Source organism: Chrysochloris asiatica, unplaced genomic scaffold (genome assembly GCF_000296735.1).
Source record: "Chrysochloris asiatica unplaced genomic scaffold, ChrAsi1.0 scaffold00327, whole genome shotgun sequence".
Lineage (NCBI taxonomy): Eukaryota > Metazoa > Chordata > Mammalia > Afrosoricida > Chrysochloridae > Chrysochloris > Chrysochloris asiatica.
In genome coordinates, this window is record NW_006408845.1 from 1,815,584 (window position 1) to 1,840,016 (window position 24,433).

The 24,433-nt window shown below is 36.1% G+C and overlaps 1 protein-coding gene across 1 annotated transcript in view; it reads right to left on the reverse strand.

Moving 5' to 3' along the window:
- Positions 1-24,433, reverse strand: part of MIS18BP1 (MIS18 binding protein 1) — a 49,549-nt gene that overhangs the window by 14,982 nt on the left and 10,134 nt on the right. Inside the window, 7 exon segments of the mRNA XM_006875446.1 lie at positions 147-1,014; positions 3,839-3,935; positions 4,326-4,444; positions 10,076-10,225; positions 11,446-11,538; positions 15,179-15,309; positions 19,325-19,398. Coding sequence (XP_006875508.1) covers positions 147-1,014; positions 3,839-3,935; positions 4,326-4,444; positions 10,076-10,225; positions 11,446-11,538; positions 15,179-15,309; positions 19,325-19,398 — 1,532 coding nt within the window.

The window sequence follows — 24,433 nt, forward strand, 5'->3', positions numbered from 1 at the left end:
TGTATAGGGTTTCCGAGGGTGTAAATCTTTACGGGAGTAGAAAGCCTGATCTTTCTCCCGCAGCAACCCTGGTTAGAGGTCATTAAAGCAATCCTCGACTGCTATTTTTATGTTGCCATCTTGCAGATATTTTACCAACAACTTACCGATTAAGTTTTTCTAACTCCTTCTCATTCCATTCTTCATCTTGTGTTAAACCATCTAAACATTCTGAGGGAACTCTGTAAGTCTTATTAGATCCCATCGCCTCAAAAACAGGAAACTCATTCCTACTATCAGATTTCTGAACAGTTTCGTTAGCAGAAGATTCAATTTTCTTTTGTTTGATGTAATATTCACTTTCACTTTCTTCTGTTTCAGATTCAGAAATCACAGGGATGTTGCTTGTGGTATTTCTTGTGCTTTTTCTCAGGTGGGCCACTGTTTTAGTATTTCTTGCTTTGGTTTTCCTAACAACCCTAACTTTCTTTTTACTTTTCTTCTCTGTTTCACTTTCTTCACTAGACAGACCTAATGATAACTGATGCTTGTGAAATGGCATAGCTACTTGATTTTCAGTTTCTTTCAGTGTTGATAATCTTGTATTTTTCTTAAAGTTACAGGTCTCCATTTGTTTCTTTTTAGGGGTAGGTATTCTTATTTTCTGCTTGACAGTAGTGAGTACATCACATTCACTGACATCTTTTCTGTTTTCACTTTTATGATCCACACTATACTCAAATGTATTTCCTAAAATCCTTGTGGCCTTCCTGATGGAACTTGTAGTTCTATTTAAGTCTGACTCATTTTCTTTTGGATGCTCTGGCAATGCAGAGTTTGTTATTGTTTTAATGTTACTACTAGACAAATTATACTTCATACATTTTTGTTCTATCACTTCTTTTGATTTAAGTGGCGTTAATAAAATATAAGCCTTCTTATGATTGATAGCCATGAGTTTTCTTTCTTCATCTGAGAAAAGCTGTTCTCTTGAGGTCAGAATATCAGTGGAGGTATTTGAGTTTTCAGATCTTTCTTTAATTTCATAAAACAAAACCAAGACAAAAATTTTAAATTAGTTACAAATTTAAGTTTAAAAATATTTTTTTAAAAAACCAGTGACTATTTTTTTTCATAAACTCTACTGGATACACTTACATATTAATCTTCCTGAAGAACAATTCTATTAAAATCATCGATTTTTCAATTATAAATATTTATTATTATTTACGCAAATGTGCCAATGACTTCTTACAGTCTACTGTTATACATATAAGCTCCTCTACGTGGCCTTCTTTCCACATAATTCCAATTTCCCATTGTATTCAGACCTTAACCAAATCTATGTATACTGGACCACATGCTATTTCTCAAATTTTCTTTATTATTGACTTTAATTAATATTACTCACTCTATTGAGACTATCTCCTGCAATCATTTCCAAACTACCTGTTCAAACCCACCTAGTCTACAAACTTGTTCTCATTTCCTTAAGTGAATGAAAGCTGGTTCTTCCTTCAAGTTTATAGAATATTCTTAAATAATGCATATTTGACCAAGTGACCTGTATTCAAATTGCATAGTTCTCTTTCTTATCTTTCAATTAAATTAGAAAAATTCATGAATGGCAAAACCTCTCTCTTCATGCCTGAATTTCTTTTGATGGTACAGAACCTTTCACATATATCACAACACACACAAAAAACTCAATCTCAAACTTGTTGCTGTTGGGTCAATTTCAGCTCATGGCCACTCCATGTGTTACAGAATAGAATCAAGTTCCAAAGGGATTTCTTGACTTTAATCTTTACAAAAGCAGATCACCAGGACTGGGTGGGTTCCATACCTCCAAAGTTCTAGTCAACAGTCAAGTGCAAACCATTTGTGTCACCTGGGGACCTGCCTTCACATATCCAACTGTTGTTGTTGCTAGATGCCAGCGAGTCAGCACTGACCCACAGCAACACTATGCACAACAGAACGAAACACCGCCCAGTAGCATACCAACCTCACAAGCATTGCTAAGTCTGGGCCCACTGCTGCTGCCACTGTGCTAATAATCCATCTCGTTGGGGACCTTCCTCCACTTTACCAAACATGATATCCTTCTCCAGGGGCTGGTCCCTCCTGATAATATGTTCAATGAATGAGAGATGAAGTCTGGCCACCCTTGCTTCCAAGAACATTCTGGCTGTACTTCTTCAACACAGATGAATTTGTTCTTTTGGCAGTCAAGGGTACTTTTGCTATTTTCCTCTAACATAACTCAAATGCATCAATTTGTCTATAGTTTTCCTTATTCACAGTCCAACTTTTATATGCAAATGAGGTTACTGAAAATACCATGCCTTGAGTCAGGTACACCTTAGTCCTCAAATTGACATCTTTGCTGTTCAATACTTGAAAGAGGTATTGTGCAGCAAATTGGCCTAATGCAACACATATCCAACATATACAAAATAAATATTTTTTTAAAATTAACTCTTTGGAGGTTAACTAAGCAACACAATGAATAAGGAAGACCATAGAAGAATCAATGCATTTAAATTATGGTGTTGGATAAAAATATTAAAAGAATCATGGACAGCTAGAAGAACAAATTATCTTGGAAGAAGTACACCCACAATGCTCCTTAGAAGCCAGGATGGAGAGAATTCATCTCATACTATGTACATACTATCAAGAAGGACTAGTTCCTGGAGAAAGACAGCAGGTTTGTTAAAGTGGAGGGTCAGCAAAAAATGAAATGGATCGACACAGTGGCAACAGTAATGGGCTCAGGCATAACAGCAGTTGTGAAGACGATGGAGGAGCCGGCAGTGTTTTATAGGGTGGCTATGAGCTGGAATAGACTCAACGGTACCTAACAACAACAACAGGGAGACATAAGAAAACCACTAATGTCACAAGAACCTTACTGTTGTTAAATCGAGTCAATTCCAACTCATAACGACCATGTACAGAGCTTCCACGGAGCAGCTGGTGGGTTTAAAATGCCGACTTGTAGTTTCGCAGTCTAGGGCTGATCCTACAGCGCCATACCAGGAGTCCAGAACCTTATTAGGTATGTAATATCTCAAATACAGCCTTTTCTAGTTAAGGAACTAATAGAAAATAGAATTCCAGTTGCATGACACTATCCTCATCCCCAGTGGCAGCCAAAGAAGCACTTTTGCTGAATCTCCCAAAATTCTATGAAGCATCATGAAAAACAACCAAAATAGAACAATTTGAAAATCTTTGACATGATGTGTGACTAGTTAAAGAAAGAGGATCTGGGTGGTGTTTAAGTTTCTAACTCCCAGCCGAAAGGGTGGTGCTTTGAACTCACTATGAAGTACCTTGGAAGAAAGTCCTAGAGATATGCTTAAAAATCCTATGGAACGGTTCTATACTGTACACATAGGGTTGCCATGAGTCAGAATAAACTCAACAAAACTAACTAGTTAAAGAAAGCAAATTAAATTAATCAAAGTATATTAATTTGAAACTTAAGATACTATAAGCCAGAATAACTGAAATTTTAACTTTAAATTATCAAATTGTGATTATAAACTGTAAATGATAACACCAATCATCATACTGAATTACAACATTTAAAAATGTTTTATGATTTAAACAAAATTATTACGGACCTATATTAAAGGACCCAAACCTGTAAATAAGGCTAGTGCTTAGAATAATAGATTGTTTTAATTATAGGAACCATCCTATGTTAAAAACAAACAAAAATATTTCTAACCATTAAAATAGTTAAAACAATGTTTTAAAACAAAATTTACAAGATTACTTTTATTACATTAAAATTCCTTCAAACTATTACCTAATTATTATTATAAAATTATTAAGGATACATTACCTTGCTTTTGACTTGTAATTATCTTTTCATTTGTTCTTTTACAAATATCGAGTTTCTTTGAAGGCAACTTTTTATATTTGTTTTCCTCTAATAATTCCTTGAAAACAAAGCATACAAAATTCTAGGTATTAATGGTTCTGACATATTTTATTCAGGAGTCATTTAGAAACTGATTTGTGGTAGCTTAAGCTATGTAAGCACCACCTAGGTATAACTACTTCTCACGTCTCCTTTATTGAATTAACTCTGTAGTTTTTCCAGTGCTTTTACATATGTCATATGTAATTTCAACCTTACCCTAAGAGTTAAGTTTGTTATTACTGCCTGTGCTTTCGCAATGGCAGATTCAGAAAATAAATGCCCAACTCAAGATTTACTTACAATCCCAAAGCTAATGTAAAGCTAAATCTTCTGATTCAGTCCCAAACCTTTTCAGTAGAATCCCACAATCCTGCTACACATAAAACAGTGTACAGTAAAAGCTTACCTGGTTAGATAAATCACATCTCCTTCCATTCTGAATAGTATTACTTATTTGGTCATCTGAGAGCTTTAATGGTGGTGTATTTTGGTGATTACTATGGCAAACGTTTAATTTTGTAGCTTCTGAAAGAAAACATACTGCACTTACTATTCTTCAAATCTATGAGCACAAAGAAGATTTCCACAGATTACTGTATACAAGATAAATTGCTTTTCCACATCAATAGTTCGCTTTCAAATGACCAGTCTAATTCAAATTCACAAATATTTGCTATAAACTGATCTTGATACAAAACAACTACATTTGGTCAGAATTACTCTGCATAGGGTCAGGTTGTGTTCAAATGACTTGAACAAGAGGTTTTAAAAAATTCATGGGAAAATGGAATTAAAAGATAGAACAAACATTTTGAAGCCCACTCATATTATCTTCCAAAAAAAATAAGAAAAGCTGGACAGAATATTATTCATAGCTATCTGTTGTGGATCTCCTCTGTCAGATCTAAAGATAGGTAAAGTTAGTACACTTTGTAAATACATACACTTGTTCATCCTAAATTACACATCAAGTAATAGAAAGCTGATAGTTTTAGCTTTGTTACCCTCACATATCTTCATACATATGGAATTCTGATACTTCAATTGGTTTGTATTTCTATCTATAATTATAGGCAAATTAATTAAAATTAATGTACAAAACCAAATTACGTAGTGTTAGTGTACAATACGTGCTCAATAAACAGGTATTGAGTTGAATTTCTAGATAAATTAAAAAGAACTCAAGGAACTCTGGCAAGATGGCAGACTAGGCAGATGTACTAGACCCTCTACAACAAAGATGTTGTTGTTGTTATGTGCCGTGGAATCGGTTCTGACCCATAGTGACCCTGTACAGGGTTTCCGAGGCTATATACCTTTACAGGAGCAGAAAGCCTCATCTGTCTCCCATGAAACAGCTGGTAGTTTCGAACTGCTGACCCTGAGGTTCACAGCCCGATTCGTAACCACTATGCTACCAGAGCTCCTTCTACAACAAAGATACGAGACACAAAATAAAACACAAAGATGAAAACTTTGGCACCTTGAACTTCAGAAGAAAGGTTATAAAGTTGGACGGAGTGATTACTGGGAAGAGAGGATAAGCAGGGAAAGTGAGAGAGGGAGACTGGTAAACAGCTGGCCAGACATGGCTTGACTATACTGTAAGCAGCTTTGGCAAGAGAGAAGCCTGGCAGAGCAGATTGGAGAGGGTGGCGGTAAAGGTGTGTTTTTTTTTTCCTTTTCACCATGCTCCCCTGGTGACCAGAAGTGTTACCAGTTCCCACTCTCACCCACCTCCAGCACAGACCCTCCTCTCTGGGAGTTTGGAGTCATGTGGCTGGGCAACCACGCCAGTGTGAGGTGGGGGCTGGCTGAGGGGGGTTGCCTAGATTCAGGTAGGCTTAGATCTAGACCTACAAAACCTGCATAGCCATCAGACCAGCAACCAGTCAAGCTCTCCCAGCTTTTCCTGTGGCCCTAGCACACACTGAAACCAGCTCTATCAAAGGCCCCCACAAACTACTTCCCAAATGAGTGTCCTAAACATAGCCTCCCAAAGATTTCTCCTCTCTGGCTCTAACAACTGTACTGTTTGTTTCCACAAATACAACAACCCCGTAATGCCCCAGAGACAACACACAATTGTAGCTCACATGAAGGAACAAGAGAGAATGGCTCAGATAAATGACCAAGATGTAGAGTCAGAAAATGTTTCTGAGGAAGAGAAGGTAACCAATTGAAAAAGAATTCCAAAGAATGATTAGTTACTTTCACAGGATTGATAGGAAGATTATGGAAACTAGGAGACCACAAAAAAACTTTAGAAGAATTCAGGAAAACACTATAGGAACAGGCACACGAAATAAATGCAAATTTTGAAACAATACAAAACCTGCAATTAGGAATCCAGAAGATTAATACTAAGATCTCAGAAATGGATAAACATTGAAAGGGCAAAGAAGTAGATGACAAACAATGGGAGCTCGAATTAGTGAGCCTGAAGACAAATTTCTGAATACGTGCATGACAGATGAACAATCAAAAAACTATTGAAATAATCCAAAGAAAGCCTAGGACTTATGTGGGACATCATGAAGATGAACAATTTACAGGTGATCAGAATCCCAGAATAGTAAGAGACAATAAAAAAAAAAGCACACAGAAAATTATCAAAGATTTGTTGGAAGAAAACTTCTCTAAACTCATGAAAGATAAGAAGGTTAGCATGCAAGAAGCTGAATGAACACTCCAAAGTATATCCCAAAAGAAAATCATCAAGACATATCATAATCAAACATTCCAAAATAAAAGACGAAAGAAAGAATCCTGAAAGCAGCTCAAGAAAAATGAAATTTTACCTACAAAGGATAGCCAGTTAAGAGTAAGCTCTGATTTCTCAACAGAAAACACGCAGGCTAGGCAATGGCGTGACATATATGACATTCTGAAAGAAAAAAGGTACCAACCAAGAATCAAAGCTGTCCCTCATATGGCAACACTACCCAAGGCTCAATCTAAACACAGAAGCCTTTAGAGTAAAGCAAACCAACAAGACTGGAAATAGGGAACCAGAGATAGCAAAGTATAATGAAGTCAACTACAAAACAAAAAGAGGGAATAGTGCAGATACAGAACTTCCAAATGACATGGGAGTCAAGTAGATTTCAAGATAAAACAGACTGTTTTAAACAGAGGAAAAAGTAATAAATTATAGGGTTAATGCAAAAACAAACAAAAAAACACCTGTACATTAAAATAAAACAAAGAGGAAAATTAGAAAGATTAAACATTGTTGTTATGTGCCATGGAGTCGGTTCTGACTCATAGCGACCCTGTACAGGGTTTCTGAGGCTATAAATCTTTATGGGAGCAGAACGCCTCATCTTTCTCCCACGGAACAGCTGGTAGTTTCGAATTGCTGACCCTGAGGTTCGCAGCCCAATTCATAATCTCTACGCTACCAGAGCTCCTTTGAGTAAACGTTGTTGTTAAGTACCATGGAGTCGGTTCCGACTCATAGTGACCCTGCATAAGGTTTCTGAGGCTGTAAATCTTTAGGGGAGCAGAATGCCTCATCTTTCTCCTGTGGAACCGCTGGTAGTTTTGAACTGCCAACCTTTAGGTTAGCAGCCCGATTCATAACCACTACGCTATCAGAGCTCCTTTAAGCAAACATTAAAAATCACAAAAATGAAAATAACAAGAAAACTCACAAACAAAATGAACTCACAATAGAAAATTATGTACAACAAAGAATATATCTGCACCACAAAAAAACACACAGAAAACTGACGACAATCAGTTCAGACCTACTGATAATGACATATATCAAAAAGATGAAGCCAGAATGATCAAACAAACTTTGGTACATTACCCGCAATGGAATACTACAAAACACTGAAGAATAACATTGAATCTACAAAACAACTAACAACAAGGTTGAACCTGGTGGACATTATGCTGAATGCAACTATCAATTACATTCACACAAACATTGTATGAGGCAAGTTGAAAAAAAAAAAAAGGCTTTCTTGATAAAAGTAACAATCTATGATGGTTCTGGGGAGGGGAGAGGAAAAATTATTTGTAGGCCAGTAGGTAGACACATGTTAACATAGGTGACAGAGTTGGTAATATACAACAAGAGGCGATTAGCAGAAAAAACATGAAGGCAATGGGAGACACACGGAAGAATGCTAGAGTTAAAGTGAATAGAGGCAAATACTGTTCACTGTTGGTACATGAAGGGGACTGCAACCATATAGTGAAGCAAAATATATGATTTGTTGACTGTAAAACTGATGATGTGCTCTGTAAACCTTCATGCAATTCACAATAAAAAGCTTAAAAAAGAAAAAAATAATTCAAAGAACTCATCATAACTGTAAAATTGTCATTTTTCTAAAAACTGTAATTGAAGAATGGATGGTCCTTACTCTTCAGAATATCACAGTATGTTGTTGTTGTTGTTAAGTGTCTTCGAGTCAGTTCTAACTCACAGTGACCCTGCAAAGTGTTTCCAAGGAGTAGGTTTGAACTGCCAACTTTGTGGTTGGGGTCAATGCTTATCCTACAGTGGCATACCAGGAGTCCATCACAATATAGCAAAGGAGTACTATAGTAGATCATTTATAAAAATTCTGTGAAATGGAATCTCAGAAAAATAAAACACTGTAGGAGCAATAGTATGATATGCAGATTGTAATTCTAGTGGGAAAAGTACATTTTATGTAAATCATTAAAACACACAAACGATGATAGCAAATTATCATGGGCTGGCACTTTGCATAACCTTAGTAGTTTAATACTAGGTATGATTTTGTGCTATTTTATAGTTATTTTCTCTTGCAACGTGTAATGATAATAGTATCTACAACCATCACCACTCAAAATAACTTAACGCATAAGAAGCTATTCAGTGTCTAACGATTTCACAAAAGGATCTAATGAGTCAGACTAGAAAAACATAAAAAAACCAAATAAGAATATAGTAATAACTTCAAATTTAAATTTGAAGTTATTCTTCAAATTTGCAAAGGAAGACATCACATCTATGGCACTATATCAACATTGGACTGTGAACCACAAAGTCGGTGGTTCAAACTCACCAGCTGCTCCTCAGAAACCTTCTACAGGGTCACTACTGAGTTGGAACCTACTTAAAGGTACTTTGCAACAACACCACAAATGCTATCACCTATCATGGAAGGTGCTTTAAATTTATAGGAGGGGTTTCCTGTGGATAACAATTGGCATGTAAAATAGTTTCCCAAACTTTAGTTTTTTAAGTCTGTATTCTACCCCACTTGCCATATGTCTTCTCACTTAACCAATAGCATTCATAATTAAGCTTAAATTCCTGAAAAGTGCTACTCTAAAGTAAAAGTGGAAGGAGTCCTGGTGTGGTGTTGTGGGTTAACAAAACCAGTCTGAACCGCAAGGTCGGTGGCTCAAGTTCACTAGGCGCCCCTTGGCAACCTTGTATAGGGTCTCTATGGGTCAGAAACAACTAGACAGCAATGAACAACAACAACAATGTAAAGAGGAACACAAAGAAATGATAAGATATAGGAGTAAAGATAAACAAACGACTGAAAGTGAGACATACTTTTAGAGATTATTTCATTTAGAAGTAAAAAAATAAACAGCAGGTGCTGTAGCACATTGGTCTGTTGTTGTTAAGTGCTGCTGAGTTGGTTCCGACTCATAGAGAAGCCCTGCATAGGGTTTCTAAGGAGCAGCTGATGGGTTCGAACCACAAATCTTGTGCTTAGCAGTCCAGTGCTTATCCTATAGTGCCACACAGTTACAGGATGGTCTAACAATGACAATAAGCAATATGTCTAATTTAAAGTCAATAGAACTGCTTCTGAGAAAATGAGGAAGGATTGAGAAGGAACTGGAGAAATGTTAAGTTAATTTTCACTTTAGCAGCCTAAATGCCATTGGTCTAGGAAACAGAAAAAAAAAATCATATTTCAATGATGTACATATCACTACTCTTTGAAATTTTGATTAATCGAAAGATGGTATTTACTGAAGTAAGCTGAATACTGACTATGAGCAGTCTGCACTGTAAGTTTTCCTTATTAAAACAGGAATTTTAGGCTAGTAGAAGTCAAAGAACACAATAGTTTTTTCTCATACATTATATAAAGAAGTAGATGACATGCAAGAAGTTCCTACTATATGAAAAGAGAAGGACAAACATACCCAAGTTATCATAATCAAGGTTATAAGTGGTGCTGGCTTTTTGTAGGCCATCTGCTTGATCTCCTGCACCAGGTTTCAGTGATTTGGGTATATCACGGACAGATGCTCCAGTTTTCTGTTTTTGTCTGGCCTTTTTTCCTTTCTTTTCAGCTCTAAAAATAATTATAGTATTTTTCCTCTATAATTGGTTCTCAAGAACAAAACAAAACACATACAAATAGAAAACACCCCAAAACTAAAGTCACAAATAAACAAATGAAGCTCCCTGGGATAATGCTCCCCTTCACCAGCAATGATTACTTCTAATCTTATATTATTTAAACCTTTATGGCCACCCAATCCCACCCTGTCTCATTAAAATACTTAAACTATAAAGTCTTATGTCAAACAACACAAACACAATCCCTTAAATACTTTCTTCTCTGTGCTCTTGTAATTGCTACTTAAGCTGGTATTTATAGGTCAGCGGTCAAAAAATGATGGGATAAATTCTCTTTTTATCTATAGTTTCATTGGAACCCACCATCCTCATCGTCTATGGCTGCTTTTCCACTACAAAGGCAGAACTGAGTAGTAGCAACAGCAGCAGTATAATATTTATAGATAAAAATATTTACCATCTAGTCACATAAAAAAACCAACTTGTCAACATCTGTTTATAAACTATTACACTGTACTGTGATTAACTAAGTTACTTTTCTGTATCCCCTACAAAATCCTCAAAGCAATAATCAATAATTTCTTTACCTAATTTCAACTATAGTGTCTATCAAGTAGCTGACTTAATTAACTACTTAATTAACGAATAAAATACCCAAAAACTTTAGTGTTTAACATCTTCATGTCTACTGAAGGGCAGATGACTAAGGGTCACCTGAAATATGTAAAAAGTTTTATTTTCTTTTTAGATTTATTCTATATGACAAAATTTCTAATAAAATGTTACTGCTTTCTGAAAATCTTTTATGGTCAAACCACTTCAAAATTGGGCTTCTAAAACAAAAATCAAAACCACTTACACACGGAACTGCTAACTAACTACAAAGTTGGCAATTCAAATTCTCCAGCCAATCTGCAGGAGAAAAACGAGACTTTCTGCTCCCTTAAAGATTTACAGCCTCAGAAACCCTGTAAAGGTCACTCTGAGTTGGAATCAACTTGATGACAGTGGAATTTTTTTTCCATTGGTTATATGAGAGTGCTTCAAAAAATTTTTGGGAAAATGCCATTCTTTTAATTCCAGTTTTTCAAGAATTTTCTGAAGCCTCCTTTTATAACATATATATGCAAAAAGGTCACTGAATTATACACCTAAAATGCATGTTTTTTTTTTTTTTAAATGTAAATTATACAATATAGTTAAAAGATACTTTACCTTAATTGTTCTAGGAAATTATCAATGTGCTCTTTCCAGTTTTTTGGAAATCCATACATAAACTTCCTTATGAGATAGCTTGGATATCCTGTTTAACAGTGAACAAACACATGTAAAGATATTAGATATATCTTCTAAAGAGATACCATTAATTCATTAAATCACATATGTACTTTTTACTATGTGATAGCTACCATCGTAGATAACAATGATTCAACAGTCAATAATATAAAAACGGATGGTTAGTGAGGATTTCCTCAAGCACAGACACTTGAGCTAATCACTGAAGGACATGAAAGCGTAAATTATGTGGCAATTGGGGGTCAGAATATTGGAAGCAGATGGAACATTAGGAACATTAAACAATGAAACACCATAATTCAAAAGCATATGTTTTCTTCAGTCTTCCTTATTCACTGTCCAGTATTCACATGCATAGGAGGCAACTGAAAATCCCTTGTCTTGGGTCAGGCACACCTTAATCTTTAGATTTGCCCAATGCAGTTATGTCATTTGATCTCAACTACTGCTTCAAGAGGTGATGATTGTGGATCCAAGTAAAATAAAATCCTGATAAACTTTCTCTGTTTATCATAATGTTGCTTATCGGCCCTGATGTGATTTTTTTTTTTTACACTGAGTTGTAATCTAACTGAAGACAATATAGCGTTTGATCTTCATCAGTAAGTGCTTCAATCCTCTTCACTTTCAGCAAGAAAGGTTGCTATCAACTGCATGTGACAAGTTGTTAATGAGTCTTCGTCTACTTCTCATGCTATGTTCTTCATGTAGTTCAGTTTCTTGGATTATTTGCTCAGTATATAGACTGAAAAACTCTGGTGAAAAGGATACAACACTGACACACATCTTCCCTGATTTAAAATCACACAGTATCTCCTTGTTTTGTTCAAATGACTTGGTCTATTGCACAGGTTCCGCAGGAGCACAATTAAGTGTTTTGGAATTCCCGTTTTTTTACAATGTTACCCATATTTTGCTATAATCCACACAGTTGAATGCCTTTACATAGCAACAGAACAAAGGTAAACACCTTTCTAACATTTTCTGTTTAGCCAAGAATCACTGAATCTGGCTTGAATTTCGGGCAGTTCCCATTCTATGTACTGCTGCAACGCTTTTTGAATTATCTTCAGAAAATTTTACTGGAGTTTGATTTTAATGATACTGTTCGATAATTTCTGCATTCTATTTTATTTGGAATGGGCACAAATATGGATCTAAATTGGTTTACCAAGCAGCATTCTGCCAGATAATTTGGCATATAAGAATAACCATTTAAAGCATTGCATCCATTTGCTGAAACATGTTAGTTGGTATTCTATCGTTTCCTGGAATTTTTTTCCCACCAATGTCTTCAGTGTAGTCTGGTCTTCTTCCTTCATTATCATTTCTTAATTATATTCCATCTTCTGAAATGGCTGAATGTTGACCAGTATATTTTGGTATAGTGATTCTGTGTATTCCTTCCATATACTTTTGATGCTTCCTGTGTCACTCAAGATTTTGCCCATACTAGTTGGGAGTCCTGGTGTGGCACTACAGGATAAGCACTGGACTGCAAACTGCAAGACTGGTGGCTCAGCTGCTCTCGGAAACTCTGTTGCAGTGAGTTGGAATCAACTCAATGGCACACCAACAACAGGGCAAGTCAAAAAGTATTGCTCCAAATCACAGAAACCTTTATTAAACAAACATATCAAAATGTGAAGTTATTGTTTTCAGCATATCTACCTCCAAGGTCTGTACACTTCTGAAGGCAGTGTTTCCATCTCTCCAACCCTTCCATGAAGAATTCTGCACTCTTCCATTAACACTACCTCAAAACAGGGAACTCAAGTTGTTTGTTTTAAATGTTCTTTGAAGTTGGGAACTAAAAGAAGTCTGAAGGTCGGGACAGTATAGTGGATGAGGTAAGATTTCCCAACAAAATGCTAGTAAGACAGCCCTTGCTACCCTTAACAAAAAGCAGGTGCATTGTCATGTTGGAAAAATAATCACAGTGTAATGTTCTTGGCCTTCTCACCAACAGTTTTCAATTTTCTTAAAAACTTCTTCTAATGAGCTTCCTCAATCAGAATCCCAAAAAGCAGTCACTATGACCTTCTGAGTTGACCTCTGTTCCTTGAATTTAACTAGCCCATTGGATCCCTTTGGAAGTCACTGTTGATTGGATCATGTTTTTGAAGGCACTCTAACAAGACTATGGCCAAGTATATTACTAGGAGAATTTATCTGCAGCCATTCACTGACCACAGGGACATGTTCAAACACGTTTTACTTGGAATACACAGTTCATATATGAACTGGAACCCTACTAGTAAAACTTTTGACTTGCCCTTCAATACTGCAACTTGAAACTTGAACTTCTTCAGGTATTTCAGGCTGAGAAATGTTGAACAAGTTCTTCCTTTACGTTTTCTAACTCCTAGCTCTTGGCTTCGTCTTTCATTATACTTTGTCTTCTTGAGTCGCCCTCTGAAATCTTCTGTTCACCTCTTTTACTTTATCATTTGTTCATTTTGCTTTTGCTACTCGTTGTTCAAGGGAAAGTTTCAGTCTTTTCGGATATCCATTTTGTTCTTTTCTTCTTTTTTTCCTGTCTTTTACTGACATTTCACGTTTTTCCTCCACGATGTCCATGATGCCATCCAATTCATCTGGTCTTCAGTCACTAATGTTCAGCATGTCAAATCTATTCCTGAGAAGGTCTGTATATAGGTGGGATATACTCAAGGTTCTATTTTGGCTCTCATGAAGTTGTTTTGATTTTCTTTAGCTTCAATTTGAACTTGCACATGAGCAATTTATAGTCTGTTTTGGAGTCAGCCCCTGGCCTTATTCTGACAGATGAAATTGAGGTTCTCAATCATCTTTCCAAGATATAGTTGATTTGATTCCTGTGTATTCCATCTGGTAAGATAAATGTGTCTAGTGGCAATTTATGTTGTTGTTAAAAAGTATTTTCAATGACTAGATCATTGGTCTTCCAAAATACTTTCTAACTTCTGTGATTATAAAAGTTTTCTAGTAAAATACTCATTTATGCAATTACTATGAAATACTAATTCTTAATTAAATGAAATAAATAAGGAGTATGTAACTACGAACAAAAACAATTTAACTATCAACAACAACAAAAAATAACCTGTTGTCAAGTCAATTCTGACTCATAGCAACTCCATATCACAAAGAACTACCCCAATGGGTTTCCAAGGCTGTAATACTGGTGTGGCGCTGCAGGTTAATGCGCTGGACACAAAGTCAGTTTAAACTGCAAGGTTGAAAGTTCAAACTCACAGCTGCTCCCTAGAAACCCTATACAGGGTCACTATGGTTCAGAACCAACTTGACGGCACTTAACAACAATCTTTATGGAAGCAAACTGCCACATCTTTCTTACCTGGAGCAGCTTGTGGATTCTTAAAGCTGTTAACCTGTTTGGTTATCAGCTAAGTATTTATTTAACCACTGCACTGCCAGGGCTCCCAAACCACCAATAGTAATAATTAAACCAGAGAAAAATGATCATAGCTTTATATAATGTGCTCAGTTCTGTCTGCTATTTTTGATTGATTCATAATTTAAAAATTCTTAATGAAAAAGTAAAGTATAAATATATTCTTAGAAACACGGTTAACTGCTTTACTTATTAGAAAGCATTATCAAAAACACAAAAACCATTATCAATTAATAATGGCAGTCATTACCTGCTTCTTTCATGGAAATCTGGTCTATCATTCCTTTTAAAATATAAATATTGCCCGACAAAGTCCTAAGTTTGTTGTAGTCAATACGTTCTATAATTATATTGCTATGCCAATATATATCAGTGAAATCTCTAGGAAACAAAACAGTAAGTTAAGGTCAAAACACTCACATTTTACAAGAAGTTATAACATACATATATAAGTACACAAATTTAAAATAGAAAACCATAAGTTTGCATTCTAGCTAAGCTAACAAACAATTCTGGGATCTTTTAGGGCCAAAGACTATACAGCAAAATTCAAAATGAGTGATAACTCATGTCTGAAGAAACTATACTATTACTATGCAATTAGGTAGTTCGGATCCATTTAACTTTGTGTTTTTTTGCACTTACTATTCAGCTAAAGGAGTCCTACTGTGGAGCAGTAGACTAAGCACTGGATTGCTAACTGCAAGGTCAGTGTTTCAAACCTAGTCACTCTTTGGAAACCCTAACATTGTTAAGCACCGTCTAGTTGGTTCTGACTCAGCAACTCAGTATAGGATTTCCAAGGAGTGGCTGTGACTTTGAACCATTTACCTTGCGATTCAAACTGATCTTGCAGTTCCTACACTTACCCTACAGTGCCACACCAGGACTCCCAGAAACCCTATAGAGGGTCACTATGAGTCAGAAATTACTCAAAGGCACAACAAAAACAACATTCAGCTAATTGTTTTTAGCTTCCATCTGAAGAAGCAACAAAAAGGGTCCAAGTAGGAAAAAACAAACAAACAAACAAACAAAACCCCAGCAGCAGTGTCAAAACACAGATCCATAAATCTAATCTTTGTATTTCTTCAAATGAAGTGAGAATAAACATAAAAAACAAAATGTAAAGATATATTAAATGTACGATTCTCATTCATGAGATGCTGTTGTTGGTAAGTGCTTCTGAGTTAGATCCAACTCATAGCAACCTTGTATGTATAGTTTCTGAAGAGAGACTGGTGAATTTGAACTCCTGACCTTGCAGTTCAAACTGACCTTGCAGTCCAGTGCATGATTCCACAGTGCCAACCAAGACTCCATTCACGAGACAAGTAAAATAATAAGACTTCTAAGAACTTGCATAATTAAGAAAGCTACTTTGAAATTCTTTTAATTTGGTTTACTAGAGCTAAATGCATTAAAAACATATACATTAAACAAATATATTATACTTTAGTACATTTCTTCTCTTCCATTCTTTTTATGTTGTCTGCTTTACTTAATTAACATTTATATTTTGTTTTTGTTAAGTGCTGTAGAGTCAGTTCTGACTTATAATGACCACCCCCCCATAGTTTCCAAGGAGCAGCTTGTGAGTTTGAACTGCCAACCTTGTGGTTCTAGCTGACTCTGTGGTCCATTGCTTATCCTACAGCAAGCACCATGCCAGGAGTCCAAACATTTATATATCACTCTAAAATCACTGTTCTTAGTCTTACAAATATTGACTCATTTAATCCTGAAAACCCACAAGGTAGGTAATCTTATTATCACCATTGTAAAGATGATGAAATTGAGACTGAAGGAGAATAAATGACTTGTAGTGAGCAGCAGCGATGGGAAACGAACAAAGGTAATCTATGTTGCCTTTTGGTCCACTGGTTAAGCTTTTTGTTTTCTTTTCACATTGAAGTGCAATCCATACTGGAGTCTGCGGTCTTTGATCTTCATCAGTAAGTATTTTAAGTCCTCTACACTATCAACAAGCAAGACTGCATCATCTGCGTATCTCAGGTTGTTAATGTGTATTCCTCTAATCCTGATGCCACATTCTTCTTCATATAATTCGGCTTCTTGGATTACTTGCTCAGCATACAGATTGAATACGTATGGTGTAAGAATACAACCCTGATGCACACCTTTCCTAATTTTAAACCATTCAGTGTTCCCTTGTTCTGGAATGTTATCCATAGCTTGTCATGATCCACACAATCAAAAGCCTTTTTGTAATCAATAAATTACAGGTAAATATCTTTTTGGTACTTTCTGCTTTCAGCAAATGTCCTTCTAATGTCAGTAATGGTATCCGTCCTCGTCGGAATCAGGCTTGAACTTCTTGCAGGTCCCCTGTCAATGTACTGTTTCATCCATTTTTGAATTATCTTTAGCAAAATTTTACTTGCACGTGATACTAACGACATTGTCCAATGATTTCCACATTCTGTTGGGTCACTTCTTTGAAATGGCACAAATATGGATTTCTTCCAACCAGGTGGCAAGGTAGCTGTCTTCCAAATTTCTTGGCATAGATGAGTGACTCCAGTACTGCATCAATTTATTGAAAGATTTTAATTTGTATTCCATTCACTCCTGGAGTCTTGTTCTTTGCCAATGCCTTCAGTGCCCCTGGGACTTCTTCCTTCAGTACCGTTGGCTCTTGATCACATCTTTATTATATCATACCATCTGGTTAGGTCCATGTGTGTCTTATGTTGTTTAAACAGGTATTTTCAATGACGAAGTCAGTGGCTTGGCAAAATTCTATTATGTGATCTTTAGTATCATTTCTATACCAAGGTCATATTTTCTTCTTTGTTTCCAACATTTGCATTCTAATCGTCTGTAATTAGCAATGTATCTTGATTGCATGTTTGATCACTTTCAGATCGAAGAAGTCAGTAAACTTTTTCAATTTCATCACCACTGGCTTTAGTGGTTGGTACACAAATTTGAATAACAGTTGTATTAACTGGTCTTCCTTGTAGACATATGAATATTATCATATCACAGACAGCATTGTAATTCATTATAGATCTTAAAATGTCCATTTTGTTGATGACTCCAACACCATTTTCTCTTCAATTTGTCATTCCCAGCATAGCAAACTGTGTAATTGTTAGATTCAAAGCGGCTAATACGAATCCATTTCAGCTCACTAATGCCTAGGATATTGATGTTTATGATTTCATTTTGAGTATTTCCATTTGAGTAATTCATACTTTGTACATTGCATTTTCGGATTCTTAATGGATGTTTATAGCTGTTTCTCCCCATTTTGAGTCGTACCTCATTAGCAAATGAAGCTCCTGAAAGCTTTACTCCATTCACATCATCAAGGTCAACTCTACTTTAAGGGGGCAATCGTATTTTGAGTGCTTTCTAACTTGGAGGGCTTGTCTTCTGGCACTATTATCTGACAATAATCTGGTCCTCTTCATCATGTTTCAATAATCAATATTCTGGGCCTCCCTAACAGAGTTCCACTGCTATTCATAAGGTTTTCAGTGACTGAATATTCAGACATAGTCTGTCTCTTCTTCTTCCGGAGGTCTACCTTCATCGGGAAGCTCAGTGAACTTCATCAGGAAGTTCACTATGGGTGACCTTCATCAGGAAGTTCACTATGGGTGACCTTGCTGGTATTTTAAATATCAGTGGCATAGCTTCCAGAATCACAGCAACACACAAGCCACCACAATTTGACAAACTGACAGATGAATGATGACATCCTCTATGATTTTGTTACAACCTATTATTCCAAATTGTACTCCTGCTTTGGCGCTGTAGGATTAGCATCGGACTGTGATTCACAGTTCAAATCCACCAACCGGTCCTTGGAAACCCTATATAGGGTTGCTGTGAGTTGAAACCTACTCACCAGCACTTAACAATTATTCTAAAAATTTTTACCATTAAGAAAATTGGTTTTGAAAAGTAGAAATCAGTGCTTAATGAAACAGCAGACAGAGACAAGATCTATTTAGCAGATGATGCTCTAGCTTTAGGGAGACTTAGAAAGTACTAATGATCCTTCAACATGTAGGTAGGTGTGTATAACATTTACAAGTAATTTTGACTCCTTTTCTGCTCCAAGTTAGATGGGATACTTTAGACTGATAGCCATGTGGCAAATATTAACTGATTGTATATGATTAAACAGGTAACAAATTTGAGTTGCCAGTATTTTAAAAATAGCTTGAACAAATATGCAGAGAAAGTTGGTAACAACATGGTAAGGAGCCATACTGTCATTTTACTTTTTTAACTTCGGTTAATAAATTATTTGGAAACTCTTGGTGGGGAAATGCTATTTCCCATGCATCTTTTAAGTACTTACAAACAACTGTTTAATTTTACTACAGGTTTCATTTAAAAATTTTTATGTTATACTTACATTAATTTTCCTTCTACAATTATAGCAGTGTTATCATTGATGATTTTAACCATCCATTCCTGTAGCTGGACTACCTAGCCAAGAACAAAACAAAGTACATGTATTTCTTGGATTACTTGCAACATAAACATTGTAAAATATAATTTACATAAAAACTCACCTAAGTAACCCAAATGGTTCTTTATCATCCATCTATACAGGAATCACAGTCCATTTTAAATACAAATAAAGGAAAACTCACATATAAAATTAAACAGAAAAGATGAAGGGAGAAAAAGACAAAAGGCTACAATTCAAAAGCAATCATATTTCAACTTCAAACATTCTTTTGAAAAATATCACTGGAAAAACAATCATCATACATATGCTCTGGTAGTATAGTGATTTAGAGTCATGTTGTTAACCTCAAGGTCAGCAGTTTGAAACTACCAGCAGTTGCGTAGGAGAAAGATAAGGCTTTTTGCTCCCATAAAGTTTAGCTTTGGAAATCCTATATGAAGACTGTATGAGTCAGAACTGACTCCATGGTACACAACCAGCAAGCAAGAATCTGAAAATCACTGTTCTAAATCAGTTTTCAGAGGGAACAAATTTTTTTGGAGTCCTGGTGTGGTGCTGCAGGTTAATGTGCTGGACTATGAGGCTGGTCTGAACTGCAAGCTCACCAGCCGCTTTTCGGAAACCCTATAATGTTGCTATGAGTTGGAACCGACTGGATGGCACCTAACAATAACAATAGTCTCAAAGTATCCACTGAAACATCAAGTTCCATGAAAGAAAGATCCCATAACATGGGGAAAAAAAGTCAGTTACATTTTATCATCGTTTTTCTTCCTAAAAAGTCAGAGCACTTTTTCTCCTTTATATTACAGACCTAATTTGTAGATTTCAAATTTCTGTAAACTATAAAGGGTATTGTTGTTGTTATGATGTGCCGTGGAGACAGTTCCTACTTATAGCGACCCTCTACAGTGTTTCTGAGGCTGTAAATCTTTATGGGAACAGAAAGCCTCCTCTTTCTCCCGTGGAACAGCTGGTAGTTTCGGATTGCTGATCATGAGATTTGCAGTCCGATTTGTAAATGTAACCACTATGCTACCAGAGCTCCTTATAAAGGTTATTACTGGACTGTAAAACACATGGTTCAAGTTCACCAGCTGCTATGTGGGAGAAAAATGAGGCCTTCTGCTCCTGAAAAATATTTATAGCCTTGGAAATCATATACAGGGTCACTATGAGTTAGAATTGACTGGATGCCACTTAACAACAAGAAGGACTATATTATATAGAGTTTTGTAAAGCATGGTAAAAGCTTGCTTTTTTTTTTCTTTTTCCATAAAAAGTGACTGGATGATTTTGAGCACAAGAATGGCATGATTTAATATTTTAAGGTCTACAAGGTAGAGACTGGACTATAAACAGATTAAGGATTTTGTAAGGGGATTAGGATAGGATGCAACATCTTTACTCAAGTCACTGATTTGATATAAGGAGAATTTTCCTGAAGTTTGGTCTGCAGTACCTTTTATCTTAAAAACAGATAAAAAGAGAGAAGTGAGCAGAGAGGGGACTCTAGTACCACCAAGAAAGAAGAGCCAGCAAGCAGTGGAATGTGTTCTTTGAATCTGTGGTCCCTGCACTTAAAACCTCTTAGACCCAAAGGGACACTGATGACAAGGATCTTCATCCAGAGTTGAGAGGAAGAAGAAAGCAGTTACTGGCATTGAATCAAGACTTCTAGCTTCTTAAAACTGTTTAGGGAATATATTTATTTGTTAAAGTTATGCACATATGGTACAGACATCAATGGAGAAGTCATGTAGGGAACTGAATGAGAGTGTGGCGGGGGTTTAGAAGAACATTCTGGGCTGAAGATACATATTTGGGAGCTATATGCATGGGGACAAAATTTAAAGTTATGGTACTGGATAATAATCTAGATAGTGAGTGAAAGTAAAGAAACATTTCTAGGACCAGTTCTTGGAAAATTCCAACACAGATCAATAGAAAGAGGAATCAGGGAAGAGTACTGAGAAGGAAGGGCTAGAAAAGTAATAGAAAATCAGAAGACATACACTGATGTCCAAGAGAATAAAACAATGGACTGTTCTGAGAAGGAACGAGTGGTTCACTGTGTTACACTTTACTGAGAATGAATAAGGAATTAGAATCAAATACTGAACTTGTACACTTGAAAAGAATAATTTTCATAAAGTTGTGAACATGGATGTCCAAAGTGGAACATGCTAAAGAAAGAATGGAAGGAGAAAAAAACTTAAATCATGACTAGATACAAGATGGGCTTCAGAAAATTTCCCACAGAATATTTGTGGGAAAATCCCATTATCTTTTAATTACATTTTTCAAGTACCCTTGTAAATGTTTTTTCAAGATGTTTAGCTGCAAGAGAAACAAAAAAGCAGGAGTGGGATAAAGAGTGGGTTTTATTTATTATTTATTTTTTTATGCAGGTTATGCTTCAACCTTTTTAAAAATATACTAATGGGAATGATACAAAGGAGATGAAAAAATTGAGGGCATAATTTCAGGACAAACCTCTTAAAGCAGTAAGAGGAAATAAACTGGCCTCAAAAAGGAACACAAATTATTCATCTATTTTAATGAACAGGATTCAAAGTATGTAGATACATTACAGGTGGGTTGGTGGGTTTGATGATGGGATTATGAGGTTCTCAGTGAACTGAAAATGATGGGAAAAAGTTTGAACATTTTCAGAAAGAAAGAGTTTAAGGTCCTATTCTTGGAAATCAGAGTGTGAATTGGTAAGTTAAATGTAGCATGACTGATGGACAATATTGAGAGTCCATTTAAGGTTTGTTTAATTTAAAATGAGACTAGTTAACATAGCTGTGTGTTTTGTATTGGCCATCTTCAACTTCTCAGGAAGAGGTATATAGCAAAAAGAGTTCAATTTAACCAGGGTAAGATTTTGCCAAGGGAGAATAAAAGCAAAAACACAGAGCTAATAGTTTAATCAAGGGAATGAATATAACAATGTACCACGAAATCTATGAGGACAAGAGAGGGTTGATGGATTTAAGGTTTTTAGTGGGGTCAAGGACTGATGATGGGGGTAGGGGAAGAGGGCTAGAAGGAATGATCCTGAAAGATAGGAGGTGGCTATGAGAATAAGTAACCTGAAAATGAGAATGTGGTTTATCTATTGGAAATGATAGAGTATGGGGTATAACAATGGAAGAGGACAAAGACAGGAGAAAAGTCACTAAAGATCAAGAAGTCAAAGGGGTTTGGATGGACCATCTACATGGATCCTGTTGTTGTCACCAGAGATGATGACAGATGTAGTAGTAGGAATAAAAAAGAAACAGATGATAAACACATGTCAGCAGAAATGCAAGGCTCTATCTATGTACCCCTCTCCCAACTCTATAGAACTATAACCCATAAAAAGACAATCTATTATAACATTTATCACATATAAGGAAAACACAATTTTCACAATATACTTAATATATACATTCTGTTCTGATGTTTTCCACTGCATTCTATTCCTCTTTATTTTTTAAATGCTAGTTAATGAACCACTAAATTAATGTGAAAATCTATTTAAAGGGGTAGGGAACCTTTTTCTGTCAAAATGTATAACATCATTCAAGAGCCATACAAAATTATCAACTTTAAAATTAGCTTGATATACGTGGTCAAGCATTTAATTAATTCACCCCGATGGCTGGAACTGTGGTTGCCTTGGCAGGGCCAGACCAAATAAATTTGTGGGCCTTATATGGCCCAATGTGGAGTCCTGGTATGGCACTGTGGGTCAATGCGCCAGACTGCAAAGCCGTTTGAACTGCAAGGTCAGTGGTTCAAGCTCACCAGCTGCTCCTCGGAAACCCTATACAGGGTCAGAACAGACTCAACGGCACTTCACAAAAACAAACGGCCCAAAGGCCTGATGTTCCTCACCCCTGACCTATACTTTTAAAGCATGCTGCAAAGAATGTTTGGAGAATACAGTATTAAGATTGATGTTAGAGGGTCTCCTACAACTTCTCAATGTGGCCAAAACGAGCTTTGTAAAATTCTTACTTAAATTGACTTCCCAAACTGGAAGCTATCCTCTTAGAAGGGAAGAATCTAGATAAATAATTTAGTTTATTGTACGTATGAGTATGTATATACACCCTATCAGATCAAAGAAAGTTGCCCAGAGAAGCTGAGTTTATTCAATTTCTTCTCTCAAATCCATTCTTCCCATTGGAGAAAAGTGAATGAGGAGAATCTGAGAATGGTCTCAAAAGTAATTTTAGCACAGCTCTCCACATGAAATTACAAATGGGGGCAAATAAAGTTCATTTTTCATACCGTGTGGTTGAGTGACATCAGATTTATTTGAATATTTTGTATAGCAAGACAAGATGAAAAGCTCAGTATTTTATTTTATAATTCCTCTTTGGAAAACTAACCAAAAATCTGGGTAGGTATAAATTATACTAGGAAATTCACAAATCTTCAAACGTTGTAATTCCTTTCTATTTCATTTGTTGTTAATAGTATCCCAAGAATCAGAAAGAAAAAAACAAGTCAGTAAGAGCAGGAAGGAACTCAGCATTCATTTCCAAAGGGAACAAGTGAATTAATGAAAGCAATACAATTACTGTTTAATGTATCAAATCTGTCATTCAGATGATCTCTAAATTCCGGTGTGATATATTCAAGGTCATATTTTGGCTCTTGTGGACATGTTTTCATTTTCTTCAGCTTCAGTTTGAATTTGCATATGAGCAAATGATGGTCTGTTCAACAGTCTGCCCCTGGTCTTGTTTTGACTGATGATATGGAGCTTTTCCATCATCTCTTTTTGTTTGTTGTTGTCAGGTGCCATTGAGTCGGAACCAACTCACAGTGACCCCATACACAGCAGAATGAAACAATGTCCGATCCTGGGCCAACCTCACTACTGCTGCCACACTTGAGTCCATCAATGCTGCCACCTGGACAATCCATCTCTTTGGGGGTCTTCCTCTTGTTCTCTGACCCTCCATCTTACCAAGCATGACATCCTTCTCCAGCGACTGTTCCCTCCTGACAATATGTCCAAAGTATGAGAGACGAAGTTTAGCCATC